Source organism: Oncorhynchus masou, chromosome 12 (genome assembly GCF_036934945.1).
Source record: "Oncorhynchus masou masou isolate Uvic2021 chromosome 12, UVic_Omas_1.1, whole genome shotgun sequence".
In the NCBI taxonomy this organism is placed as follows: domain Eukaryota; kingdom Metazoa; phylum Chordata; class Actinopteri; order Salmoniformes; family Salmonidae; genus Oncorhynchus; species Oncorhynchus masou.
In genome coordinates, this window is record NC_088223.1 from 68,276,816 (window position 1) to 68,289,575 (window position 12,760).

The following is a 12,760-nucleotide window of genomic DNA, read 5'->3' on the forward strand; positions in this document are numbered from 1 at the left end:
ACTTCAGTTAGTGCTAAATACGGCTGCTAGAATCCTGACTAGAACCAAAAAATTTGATCATATTACTCCAGTGCTAGCCTCCCTACACTGGCTTCCTGTCAAAGCAAGGGCTGATTTCAAGGTTTTACTGCTAACCTACAAAGCATTACATGGGCTTGCTCCTACCTATCTCTCTGATTTGGTCCTGCCGTACATACCTACACGTACGCTACGGTCACAAGACGCAGGCCTCCTAATTGTCCCTAGAATTTCTAAGCAATCAGCTGGAGGCAGGGCTTTCTCCTATAGAGCTCCATTTTTATGGAACGGTCTGCCTACCCATGTCAGAGACGCAAACTCGGTCTCAACCTTTAAGTCTTTACTGAAGACTCATCTCTTCAGTGGGTCATATGATTGAGTGTAGTCTGGCCCAGGAGTGGGAAGGTGAATGGAAAGGCTCTGGAGCAACGAACCACCCTTGCTGTCTCTGCCTGGCCGGTTCCCCTCTTTCCACTGGGATTATCTGCCTCTAACCCTATTACAGGGGCTGAGTCACTGGCTTACTGGGGCTCTCTCATGCCGTCCCTGGAGGGGGTGCGTCACCTGAGTGGGTTTATTCACTGATGTGGTCATCCTGTCTGGGTTGGCACCCCCCCTTGGGTTGTGCCATGGCGGAGATCTTTGCGGGCTATACTCAACTTTGTCTCAGGATGGTAAGTTGGTGGTTGAAGATTTCCCTCTAGTGGTGTGGGGGCTGTGCTTTGGCAAAGTGGGTGGGGTTATATCCTTCCTGTTTGGCCCTGTCCGGGGGTGTCCTCGGGTGGGGCCACAGTGTCTCCTGACCCCTCCTGTCTCAGCCTCCAGTATTTATGCTGCAGTAGTTTATGTGTCGGGGGGCTGGGGTCAGTTTGTTATATCTGGAGTACTTCTCCTGTCCAATTCGGTGTCCTGTGTGAATCGAAGTGTGCGTTCTCTAATTTTCTCCTTCTCTCTCTCCGAGGACCTGAGCCCTAGGACCATGCCCCAGGACTACCTGACATGATGACTCCTTGCTGTCCCCAGTCCACCTGGCCGTGCTGCTGCTCCAGTTTCAACTGTTCTACCTTATTATTATTCGACCATGCTGGTCATTTATGAACATTTGAACATCTTGGCCATGTTCTGTTATAATCTCCACCCGGCCACCCCACATATGCTCTCTCTAATTCTCTTTCTTTCTCTCTCTCTCGGAGGACCATGCCCCAGGACTACCTGACATGATGACTCCTTGCTGTCCCCAGTCCACCTGGCCGTGCTGCTGCTCCAGTTTCAACTGTTCTGCCTTATTATTATTCGACCATGCTGGTCATTTATGAACATTTGAACATCTTGGCCATGTTCTGTTATAATCTCTACCCGGCACAGCCAGAAGAGGACTGGCCACCCCACATAGCCTGGTTCCTCTCTAGGTTTCTTCCTAGGTTTTGGCCTTTCTAGGGAGTTTTTCCTAACCACTGTGCTTCTACACCTGCATTGCTTGCTGTTTTAGGCTGGGTTTCTGTACAGCACTTTGAGATATCAGCTGATGTACGAAGGGCTATATAAATACATTTGATTTGATTTAAAGTATTCTCTCAGTTTAAGCCCCCCCAAAAACAATACAACCCATAATTCAAATATAAACATTTTTATTTTCAGCAAAAAAATATACAATTCCAGTTTAGTTGTACACGGTGTGTTAAATACCCTTTTTAATTATATATATATATATAAAAAAAACTTTATTTAACTAGGCAAGTCAGTTAAGAACAAATTCTTATTTTCAATGACGGCCTAGGAACAGTGGGTCAACTGCCTGTTCATGGGCAGAACGACAGATTTATACCTTGTCAGCTCGGGGAATTGAACTTTTTGGTTACTAGTCCAACACTAAACACTAGGCTACCCTGTCGCCCCTTTACAGTCATTGTCAGTAGAAAAAAAATATTGATCATTTATGACAAAATGTACACATCAAAATTGCACAAACATGAACACATCATTTTGTGAATGACCAACAATGGTCTTAAAGTTGCACTATGCAGGTTGCTAAAACTCTAATAGTCCGCCTAATTTCAGTTTGTGTGACAAAATAAGCTAGTATAGTGTAGAATCATTGTACCATCTAAACCGCTGTGAAATATATTTTCCATAACTAAACATGTTGTCGTTTCAGCTGTTTGAAGATGGCGTACAAAAACAAATGTAAAAGATGAAAAACAAAACTTAACCGGAAGCATAAAAATAACGCACACAGAACAGATCTACCACTTCTTAGACTTGCTTTCAAGTAGAATTGATAGAAATATGAGATATAGATCTATGTGAATTTGGTATGGTTGCCCAAAAAGCTACATATTGCAACTTTAAAAAAGGTTCAATGCAGCCATTTTTATCTCAATATTTCTGGGTAACAATTGAGTAGCTTTCTGTGATTGTTTTGAATTAAAATTGGGAAAAATTGTAATAAAAAATATCTTCTAAGCAAAGAGAAATTTCTCAAGCAAGAATTTTGCTAGGACTGTCTGGGAGTGGTCTGAGTGAGGGACCAATTGGACTAACCTAATGTAACCTGAAAACTAGCTGTTATTGCCCGAGGTGTTTGAAACTTTGTTATTGATCTATTAACTTATACCGCCTGATGATGTTGCCAGGCAGGGCAAAAATCCATCCCTTCAAAACAGGCTGAAATTTCAAGCAGTCTTTCCAAACAGTTTACGATAAATGGGCATTATCATTTCACAGTATTATTCCAATCTGTCTGGAAATACACTTAAAATACAGGAAAATCATATTTAACGGCAATGGGCCTATAGACATTAAATTTCATTTAAAAAATAAGTATTGTCTTCACATTTTTAGCTGAATATTTAATTCAAACAAGATCATGAAAATAAATGTCACTTTATAAAATATTGAAAACCACAATTTAAAAAAGGTTTCACCACCTCCATCCCAAGTTATAAATCATATGACAATCAAATGCCTTTTACATGTGCAATTGACAGGGTCAATGTACTGCAAATATCCTTGTTCCAAACTGAACAATAAAATGCCATGGATTTGGGGGATTCTTACCACCTTTGCAAGATGATTATATGTCCACAGGTCAAACAACCATTTTTATATTCCCTCAGACACAAACATAACTTTACTGCATAAACTTCAGTGCTTGAACATAAACATGTTTCGACCCATCATTCTAGCATTGGGAGAGCAGTGAGCACATTGGAAGTCATGGACCAACCGGTGGAGCATTTGAAAGAAAATATCAAACAATGCATCAAGAGAATAAGCAGGACTAAATCAAAATCGGGTTTGATTTTTCACCCAATGGAAATTGTAAAATTGACCATACCAGTCCTGGTTTGATTGAATTCCAGTCTTAGATCTATAATGGTAATTTAAACTGTGTTAAGGATTTTAACATTTACACTTACAATATTAGTGTAAAAGATGAGACAATTAATCAGCCTAAATTACAACTCTGGTACAGACGTAATAATTCTGTAATCATAATTGTGAAATGTATTTAGCTGGAATAATTAGAAAATGAATATTTTGTCTTGGAAAACTTAGATTCGGCCATTTTTATCATAAATTTGGTCTTTTGGTCATTTGGTCTTCCATACATGCCGCTTACTTGCCGGGACAAAACTAAACATTTTTGGAAAGGGAAACCAATGAAAGTAACCAACTTTGGATTCCCCAGCCAGTCCTAGCTACATTTCAGTTTGATAAGGATAAAAAACATACATTGTTACATGACTGGGCAACAAAGATGCTTCACAACTAAAGCCTCATTGTGCAGCATCTCAAACTAATGTGCCACATGGATCTCTTGTTGAATTTCCATACATTTTCTCCACAATGCATGGAAGAATGCCATTGTTTGAGTCTAAACTATTTGATGATTCACTTGGCCAGTCAAAATCTACAACACATACGCTACAGGCTAGTAGTGTACTCAAATTAGTTCCATCAAACAACAACAAAAAACTACATGGTTTTTTTATGCTAATTAGACTTTTTTATCAATTTCTGAAAGGGGTAGGATGAGAGTTTGACTGATGAAGGGTGTGATCGTTGCATCATGCATATCACACCCCGCTTTGCCTTAAGGTGACAATGTTTTGCCCTAATAACATTTTTTGCAGCAGACAAACACCTAAGGCTAAACAAGCGCTCTACCTTGGAATTATTTCAGAGGAAAAGAGGGGAACAAAAAACACACACACAAAGAATGGAACATAACTACACAGCAGGCAATGTACGCAGTCTTTCTGAACAACGCCCAGGTCAAAACTGAATTGCATTTGATATACAAACAACTCATTGGCTAAGCCAAGACAAAAAACTGAAAGAAAACAAATGCTGAGTAAGAGGTCATTACGCTACAAAATCTACCGCACAACAAGAACAGGAATTCAATACTAATCAATGCTTGAATGTCCATTGTAGATCTTGAAACAACAAATTGGCATGTTGGTGACATGCCATGAACATAAGAGGGTCTTTTCAGAAAACGGTTAACTTTGAAAGGCAGGAGAACACATAGTGAATAGCTGAAGATACTAGCAAAAAACTAACATTACAAATACATTACTGTTGTAGAACCCAATCCATTAAGAGCCAGTCAGTCTGAGTCAGTCTGAGCCAGTGTAGGAGGAGGACGACTGGAATAGGGCACCAGGCCAGGCCGAGTCAGACCAGGCCGTATTTACTTCTGCTCTCATCCAGCAAGGCACTACGATTTTTATTCAAGTTTATCATTGCAAATGCTTAATGCATCTAAACCACCTATAAAACACCCCCTCCCCCGGGCAAACCAGTCTAGAGTCACTTCTGATGCGTTTGAGAAACCAGCATGGTCTGTCTACTGTCTCAGTACTGCTGACCTCCATGTGTTTCATGATGAAGTCATTCCATAGAGTGCTGGGGTTCATCCCAGAAGGCAGCGGGAGCCTCTGTTCAGGTGATGGGACAAAAATAAACTGATGATAGTAGTCCTTACAGGACAAATCATTGGCATCAAATCACAGTCCTTCGAATAGATAAGAGTGCTGAGACAAAGTGCTGCTACTAAAGTATTATTCATTCAGAGCTAAAACAAAATACACGTCCTAAAAGATGAGTTTTTTTTTTTTACCCCTCTTCATTTGGACAGATGTTGCGCAATTCCACTTTCGATCAATGCTATAGAGGGGAAACCAAGAAAGAGAAAAAGCTAGCCAAGTGAGCATAACAAGAAAACAAAAACAAGAATCAACACAAGGTGCTTTTCAGAGTGGTTGGGTCTGGCCGGCTTCACAGTGTGTCAGTTTGGGCTTGCCTCAGCGGGAGTCTCAGGGGGGGCTGTCAGAGCAGGGGCGGCACATGAGGGGAATGGAGGGAAAGTGACTGAGCAAGAGACACACTCACACGGGGTGATGGAGACGGACGTATGGGCAGAGTCATCTGGGAGAGGCACAGAGAAGCAGAAATGAGATGGACCACCGCCAGAATGACCGTGCTGTGACAGACCTAATCCCCCTAACGCAGGAAGACACCATCACCACATCGAAAGACCAGTCTTTCAACCACAGAGAGAACCTCTCAGGCACCAACTCTTCTCCATCGCCCAATAACTGATGCATTTAGACTGGCTTGCCCATGCTAATGCTACCCCCTGACCCCCCTTCACTTCCTTCCACCCTTGACCCCTTTAGAGTAACAACATCCCACTTCTGTCTTCGTGAAAGAGCACAGTTCCAGAGTGAGTGGTATTCAGGTTCAGTGCTGACCCCTACAGGTGTCAGTTGCTATTGCGGTTGAACGTCTCCAGGATGGTGGTGTTGGTCTTCTCAAACACCCACTGCTGGCTGGGGACGCTGGGGTTACACGTGTTCATGAACACCTTCCTCTCTGTGGGGTTGCTGTCGATACAGCTGTTACTGATGGAGTGGTATAAACTTTTATCCTACAGAGATGGGGGGAGAGAAAAGAGGAGAGAGATGGTAATGATATATTTAGTTACAGTACATTTCACTGAAAATATTTTCCAAAGAGGTAATTTAATATCAAAATATTGAATAGCCTGCATGGAAAATGAGGAATACTTTTTTCTAACTGAGTACACAGCTTTAAGCGATACTTTGGGATTTTGGCAATGAGCCCTTTATTTATTCCCCAGAGTCAGATGAACTTGTGGATACAATGTTTATGTCTCTGCTTCCAGTATGACGGACGTTAGAGGTAGTTTCACGAGCCAATGCGAACTTGCGTTAGCTCAATGACTGGAAGTCTATGGTAACAACTAGCACGCTAGCTGTTACCATAGACTTCCAGTCATTGCACCATCTCTAGTTAGCAATTGCGCAAACGATAGTTGGCAAACGTCCTTCAAACTACACTGAGAGACATAAAAATAGTATCCACAAGTTCATCTGACTCAAGGGAATAGATAACGGGCATTCACTGCCAAAATACCAAAGATTCCCTTTAAAAGCTGAATGTCATTTTTTAAATTATTATTAAAAACTTTTTTTATCTAGGAAGAAACTGCCTTAGCAAGCAGCCTGTGGCATTTTATCACAAGGAAAAGGAAATACAAAGGATCAAAAATACATCTTGAAGACTGCTGCTTGGCTGGAGCAAAGAAGTGCATCACAACCAACTCACAAACTTGTCTTTTTCATACATGAAAAAATGATGTGTGTGTGTGTGAGAAAGAGAAACCTTACCTTCCTGTAGCGCCACAGCTGGTTACCCTTCAAGCCGTGGCAGTCGTACAGGGTGACAGGGCTGTTGTGAGAGATGGCATCGAAGCAGACCTTTTTTGTGTGCATGGGGCCCCCCACCCGGATGTCCTCCCGCCAGCCAAACGTGAACACCTGGACAGGGCAGAGACAAGCTGGATCAGATCACCTCCAGAGATGGGCCTCTCCTCTTGGAGCCAGTGTCATTCCTGGTCCTGGAGAACCACAGAGAAAGCTTTTGTTCTAGCCCAGTACTAACACCTGATTTAATTAATTATCAAAATGTAGAGGTGTCTTCGTAATAAGCTGGAACAAAAGCCTGCACAACCTGTGAGTCTTCAGAACCAGGGTTGAAGAGAACCTTCCAAAGGAGTTCACACATCGGTCTCCCCCAGGCACGTTCACTCATGGGGGACAGAATAGTTGTTTGTAAAGGGGCTTCTCTGCTGTCACATTCAAAAGGCCCTGACTTGGACTGTAGCCATGCTGTTTGTCATCCCAGCTTTGAATACAAATTGCAACCATTACAGAGATTAAACAACAACAGCTCTTTAAATGACTTTAATTAAACTGTCAAAGCAGTGTCAGAGCAGGCAACCTAGAAAATAATAAGAAAACATTGCCATCCATCAACGTTTGGTTATGAGCTCTGCTAAAACATAACAAGGGGAATAAATGGGGCTCCATTAGAACAGTAGCGATTATAAAGTTGTGTGTGTGTAAATTAGAGTGTGCACCAGCTTGTGTGTGTGTGTGTGTGTGTGCGTGCATGCACGTGTAGTGCTTATGAAGGCACAGCGCTGTCTGTACACAGTACAAAATGAAGTTCTGTATGCAAAACTACAGGAAAACTAGCGCTTTTCACGGCAGACAGATGTCTGTATTCAGTGGTGTCTACTAAGCTCCTCACCTGTCCATGGCTCCACCCGGCCTCACCCCGCCCCTTCAGACATGTCTCCAGGCGGACGGGCGACCCAGACGAAAAGTGTTTGCTCTCCATGCACATGCCACTGCCTGTGTTGCGCAGCTAGAACACACACAGGGGCAGACAAACAGGTTAACAGAGAAAGACAGAAATTAACAGTCATCATTCAATACTAGTCAATAATAGTCATACTATTAACCACTGTCTAGGGCTGTCTGGATCTCTCAGAACTCTGTCAGCTCTCCTCTTTAGTGAAAAAGTGAGTGATAAGTAATGACGAAGAGGATACTGTGGCAGGAGCATGGCCTTCGGATGACTGAAGTGACAGTGACTGGTTGTCATAGGCCAGACATTCTGTCTGTCTTTCTTGCTCTCTTTCTAATCTAACTTTCTCTCCAGATGTCGTCTCTCGCTCTTATCTCTTAACTTTCTCTCCTTCTAGCTGTTGGCATGCCTCTCTGAAGACACTAATAGATGAGTGTTGTACCTCTCCCCAGGCGGCAGCAGGGGGCTCCACAGGTGGGTAGTGCTTGGGTAGGTCCCAGGCCACCTCTGTCATGAACCATTTGAAGCTCTTACAGTTGAGGCTGTTCCTCAGGTCCTTCTGCACTGTCATGTCTCCTGCTGACAGGTGCCTGTACTCTGGCCTCCGCTGGTAGATGTACTCTGCATATTCATCCATCCATACCTCGGCCACTCGCTTCAGGTTCTGTACAGAGACCAAGGGAGAACAGAAAAAGCACTGTTGCTCCACAATGACTATAGGGGGGATGGATGCAGGGTACCAGTCCTTTGGGGCCTCGTTGACTGCTAGATGGCCTCGTCTCTTAAAATACATCCTCATTTCAAGTCAAGGACGGTTTGAGGAGAGGTTTCGTTTTACATAACCATTACCCTTCTAATAGAAGTGGATAAAATAAACTTACAACCAGCAGAGAGTAAAGCCAATGATAACTGCTATTAGGAATCCAGGCAGTCACAGCCAGACTAAGGTTTGGATGGGAGTTACAGTTAGTGAGCACATCCTCCTGCTATAGGGTATATATATACTGAGCAGCACAGAAAGCACGACTCTAAGCCAAACTCTGTTGGCTAACTCCTCTCCAGGTGAGGAGAAGTTCACTGGCACCATCTGCTTGCATGGCGGCTGGGTTTGGGAGGGATGGGCGAGCTGGTTAATCAGCACACCTGGAAGAATGCCAGTGGCGATGAGGAGCTGTGTGGGAGGGGGTGTGGGTGCTGTGCCTCTGGGGTGGTGCTGATGACGGGGGGCAGGGTCTAGAAGAGGCAGCTGCAGGGAAGTTTTAGGGGAGGCGAGAGCAAAAAGGCGACGTGTGCACAAAAAAGAAGCAGCGCCACAGGCCAGCAATAATTCATGCCTCCTCTGTAACTCTGAATTCCACCATTTTCTCTGAGCTCCACTTCAAAAAGGAACACAGTGAAACCAGGATGAACACACAGAGCTGTGCTTAATTGGCACTTTCTATTTAAGGTACAATATTCACCTCACAATCATTCACCATTTTCATTCTTTCGGCACCATGTTACAGAAAATCTATTAATATGAATGCAGGTATTATGTATGCATTTGAACCAGGGTTTCCGGCAGGAAAATTTGTCGCAGGACATTTGACCGGCAGCCTTTTCATTTGACATTTGAGATATTAACCAGACCCATATGCATTGGGTGCATAAATGACAGAAAATCACATTTAGATTGTTCTTATTAATCTTAACATGCAACTTGAGGATGCAACGGGCATGCGTCCTTCTTACCAAATTCCGATGCACACTTTGAAGATGTTAAAATAACTGTCCACATTTACTTTTCCTCAGCCAACAAGACGAGTAACGAACAGCAAAATCACTAGCCTATGTCAATCTAATACCCCCATTGTAGAAAAGTTACCTATTCTATTGGTCAGCTTGTCATTCTGTGAAAGATAAATAAATAAATCATCTGTATGCTGTGCCGATAAATAAAAAACTGGCACCAGCTAATTGTCCAGTAGATGAAAAAAAATCCCATTGCAAAATAATGGTTTTTAGCCTATTAATTGATTAACATACAAGTCCATGTAAATACATTTGGCCGGCCACGCTTATTGGTCTATAGGTTAATTTGCATAATGTTGTGGAATTAAATTGGTGGTGATTTAACTTTTAAAAAGTATGCAAATTAACAAATAGGCAGATAAACATGGAGAGTCACATGTATTTACATCAAATGTTATGTCCATAAATGAATAGGCAAAAATGCATTATTTTGCAATGGGATTTTTTTCCTTCTCCTGGACAATTAGCTGGTGGCAGTTTTATTTATTGGCTTTTCATTTTTATTATAATTTTTGACCAAAAGCTGGCTATTACCAACTAACAGAACCTCTGATTTGAAAGATTGTAGACTGAACTGGAGGCCTTTTCTAAGAAAAGGTTCTTGTGTCTTTGTTGGTGCATCTTCTTTCTGAAGAAATACATTATTAACAACTGACCCCAATCCACAGTCATTAACATTTCTCCCTCATAGACAGAACAGGCATTCTTCATCTGAGAGGCTATTCTCCCACGCTGGATGAATACAAGCCAAAAAGTAAGCCAACGAACAGGCCAATAGGTTTCACTTACACAGCCTTGCAAGCCAAAACAGGGTTTGGGCTGGGATCAGCATACATAATGGACAGTTTCAGCTGTATTCCAAAAGGTTTCGGAAGAATGTGAAAATATACTGAACAAAAATATAAAAATGCAACATGTAAAGAGAGTTGGTCCCATGTTTCATGAGCTGGGGGGAAAAAAATCCCTGAAATTTTCCGTACGCAGAAAAAGCTGATTTCACTCAAATTTTGTGCACATTTGTTTACATCCCTGTTCGTGAACATTTCCCCTTTGCCAAGATAATCCATCCACCTTACAGGTGTGGCATATCAAGAAGCTGATTAAACAGCATGATCATTACACAGGTGCACCTTTTGCTGGGGACAATAAAAGGGCACTTTAAAATGTGAAGTTGTGTCACACAACGTCACAGATGTCTCAAGGTTTGAGGGAGCGTGCAATTGGCATACTGACTGCAGGAATGTCCACCGAGCTGTTGCCAGAGAATTGAATGTTCATTTCTCGAACATAAACTGCATCCAACATAATTTTAGAGAATTTGGCAGTACATTCAAGCGGCCTCACAACTACAGACCACGTGTAACCACGCCAGCCCAGGACCTCCACATCCGGTTTCGTCACCTGCTGAGGAGTATTTCAGTCTGTAATAAAGCCCTTTTGTGTTGAAAATCTACTGATTGGCTGGGCTTGGCTCCCAAGTGAGTGGGCCTGGCTGCCAAGTGATTAGGCCTGGCTGCCAAGTGAGTGGGCCTGGCTGCCAAGTGGGTGGGACTATGCACTCCAAGGTCCACCCATGGCTGCACCCCTGCCCAGTCCATAGATTAGGGTCTAATGATTTTTCTCTCTCAATTGAACGATTTCCTTATATGAACTGTAACTCAGTAAAATTGTTGCATGTTGCGTTTATATTTTTGTTCAGTCTAGTTCTCATTCAGTGTAGAAACATCAAAAGATATCATAGAACTAAAGATTGTGTACTTGCAAACCTCTTAAGCTTCTTTACAGTGCATTCTTAATCAAGGTCACTTATCTAGCCTTGTGCATTTTGGGGACAAAAAACGACAGGGGGCCATATCACAAGAACAAAGGACGACAGACACCTTGGTGGAGAAAAGCAGGGAAAAACAGAAAAGCTGAGCATTTATTATTTCGAGTCTCGTTTTTTTCTGAATGCCCAAGCTGTTACAACACAGCGCCAGGCGAGGCATGAGGAGGTTAAATCAGTTCACCACCAGAATGAAGAGGACTTTCTTAAATCGTTCATTCCCACTGCACTGCTGACTGTGGAACACACTCAACATTCACGTCAAACCCTCCTCACCTTCCCACAGCGGGACACCTATCGATTCAGTCATAGCATTCCTGATGGCTGTGATGAGTGGGTGTGGGGCTGCAATATAAAGGTGTGTGTGTGTGTATCATTGAGGATCCAACTACTGCAGAGAAACTCAGAGGAGATGAAAGCTCTCTTTACTAGACACCTCGGAGAAGAAATTCTGCAATAAATGTTCCATATACAGACCTGCCAACCTTGAATAATCTGTATGAGTACCCCTTCAGAGCTGCGGCGGCACTCGCGGACCACACGACGGCACGTGACACCCACACCGATTAAATTATAGGCAAATGCTCATTTTTTTTGACCCAATAATGGTTTTGGTAGAAGACTGGTTCTGTAGGTATAATATGCTATAGACCAGGGTGCCCCAACTGGCGGCCCGTCGGTGGTTTTATTTGGCCCCCCCAAGTTCTCGTAGAAAAATTCCATTTTTTAACGACAAAAAAAGCACTTGCTGGACACAAGATCATAAAAACAGCAGAAAATGATCTCCAAGTGATTTTAATTGAGGAAATCTGTTCAAGTATTCCGACACATATAGAGAAACACGTGATCATATACAAACGTAAACAAGGTTAGAAAAAATTATGTTTTAGTCAAATATTATATCTGTTTGGGATTCTTCCGGTCAATTTACATTCTACAAATTCTTTGTATTTGTATCATCTAGTTGATGATCCCTGCTATAGACGGTTATGGGTGTTTTTCAGTAACTAACTAGAAATAACTTTAAATGTAAAATCAGGGTTCTCCCCATGACTTTCTGACCTGGCCTAAGGTCAGGTAGGGGGGAGGTAGTTGAAGCATTTAGCATGTTTGAAAAACCTGTAACTGCAATTTCTTGACACCTCAAGTCTTACATTATATCAAACAATGTAGCCAATACAGTTGGCCTGAATTAATTTTGAGGCGGTCTCAATGACTCCTTCACATTGTCCTAAGTTAAAATATGGGTAATGATAATTATAATAGGTGTCTTTATGTGGATCGTCTTGTGAAAATGTTTTTTATTTTACCTTTATTTAATCAGGTAGGCTAGTTGAGAACAAGTTCTCATTTGCAACTGAGACCTGGCCAAGATAAAGCGTAGCAATTCGACACATACAACAACACAGAGTTACACATGGAATAAACAAAACAGTCAAT

At 42.3% G+C, this 12,760-nt stretch overlaps 1 protein-coding gene across 1 annotated transcript in view; it reads right to left on the bottom strand.

Moving 5' to 3' along the window:
* Positions 1-1,629: 1,629 nt before the first annotated feature.
* The window catches only part of LOC135550715 (polypeptide N-acetylgalactosaminyltransferase 10-like), a 104,108-nt gene continuing 92,977 nt past the window's right edge, over positions 1,630-12,760 (bottom strand). The window contains exons 9-12 of the mRNA XM_064981765.1: positions 8,147-8,368; positions 7,645-7,761; positions 6,720-6,869; positions 1,630-5,956 (exon numbers count right to left, since the gene is read on the bottom strand). Of these exons, the coding sequence (XP_064837837.1) occupies positions 5,792-5,956; positions 6,720-6,869; positions 7,645-7,761; positions 8,147-8,368 (654 nt within the window). The 3' untranslated portion in view covers positions 1,630-5,791. The remainder of the gene's footprint in view (positions 5,957-6,719; positions 6,870-7,644; positions 7,762-8,146; positions 8,369-12,760) is intronic.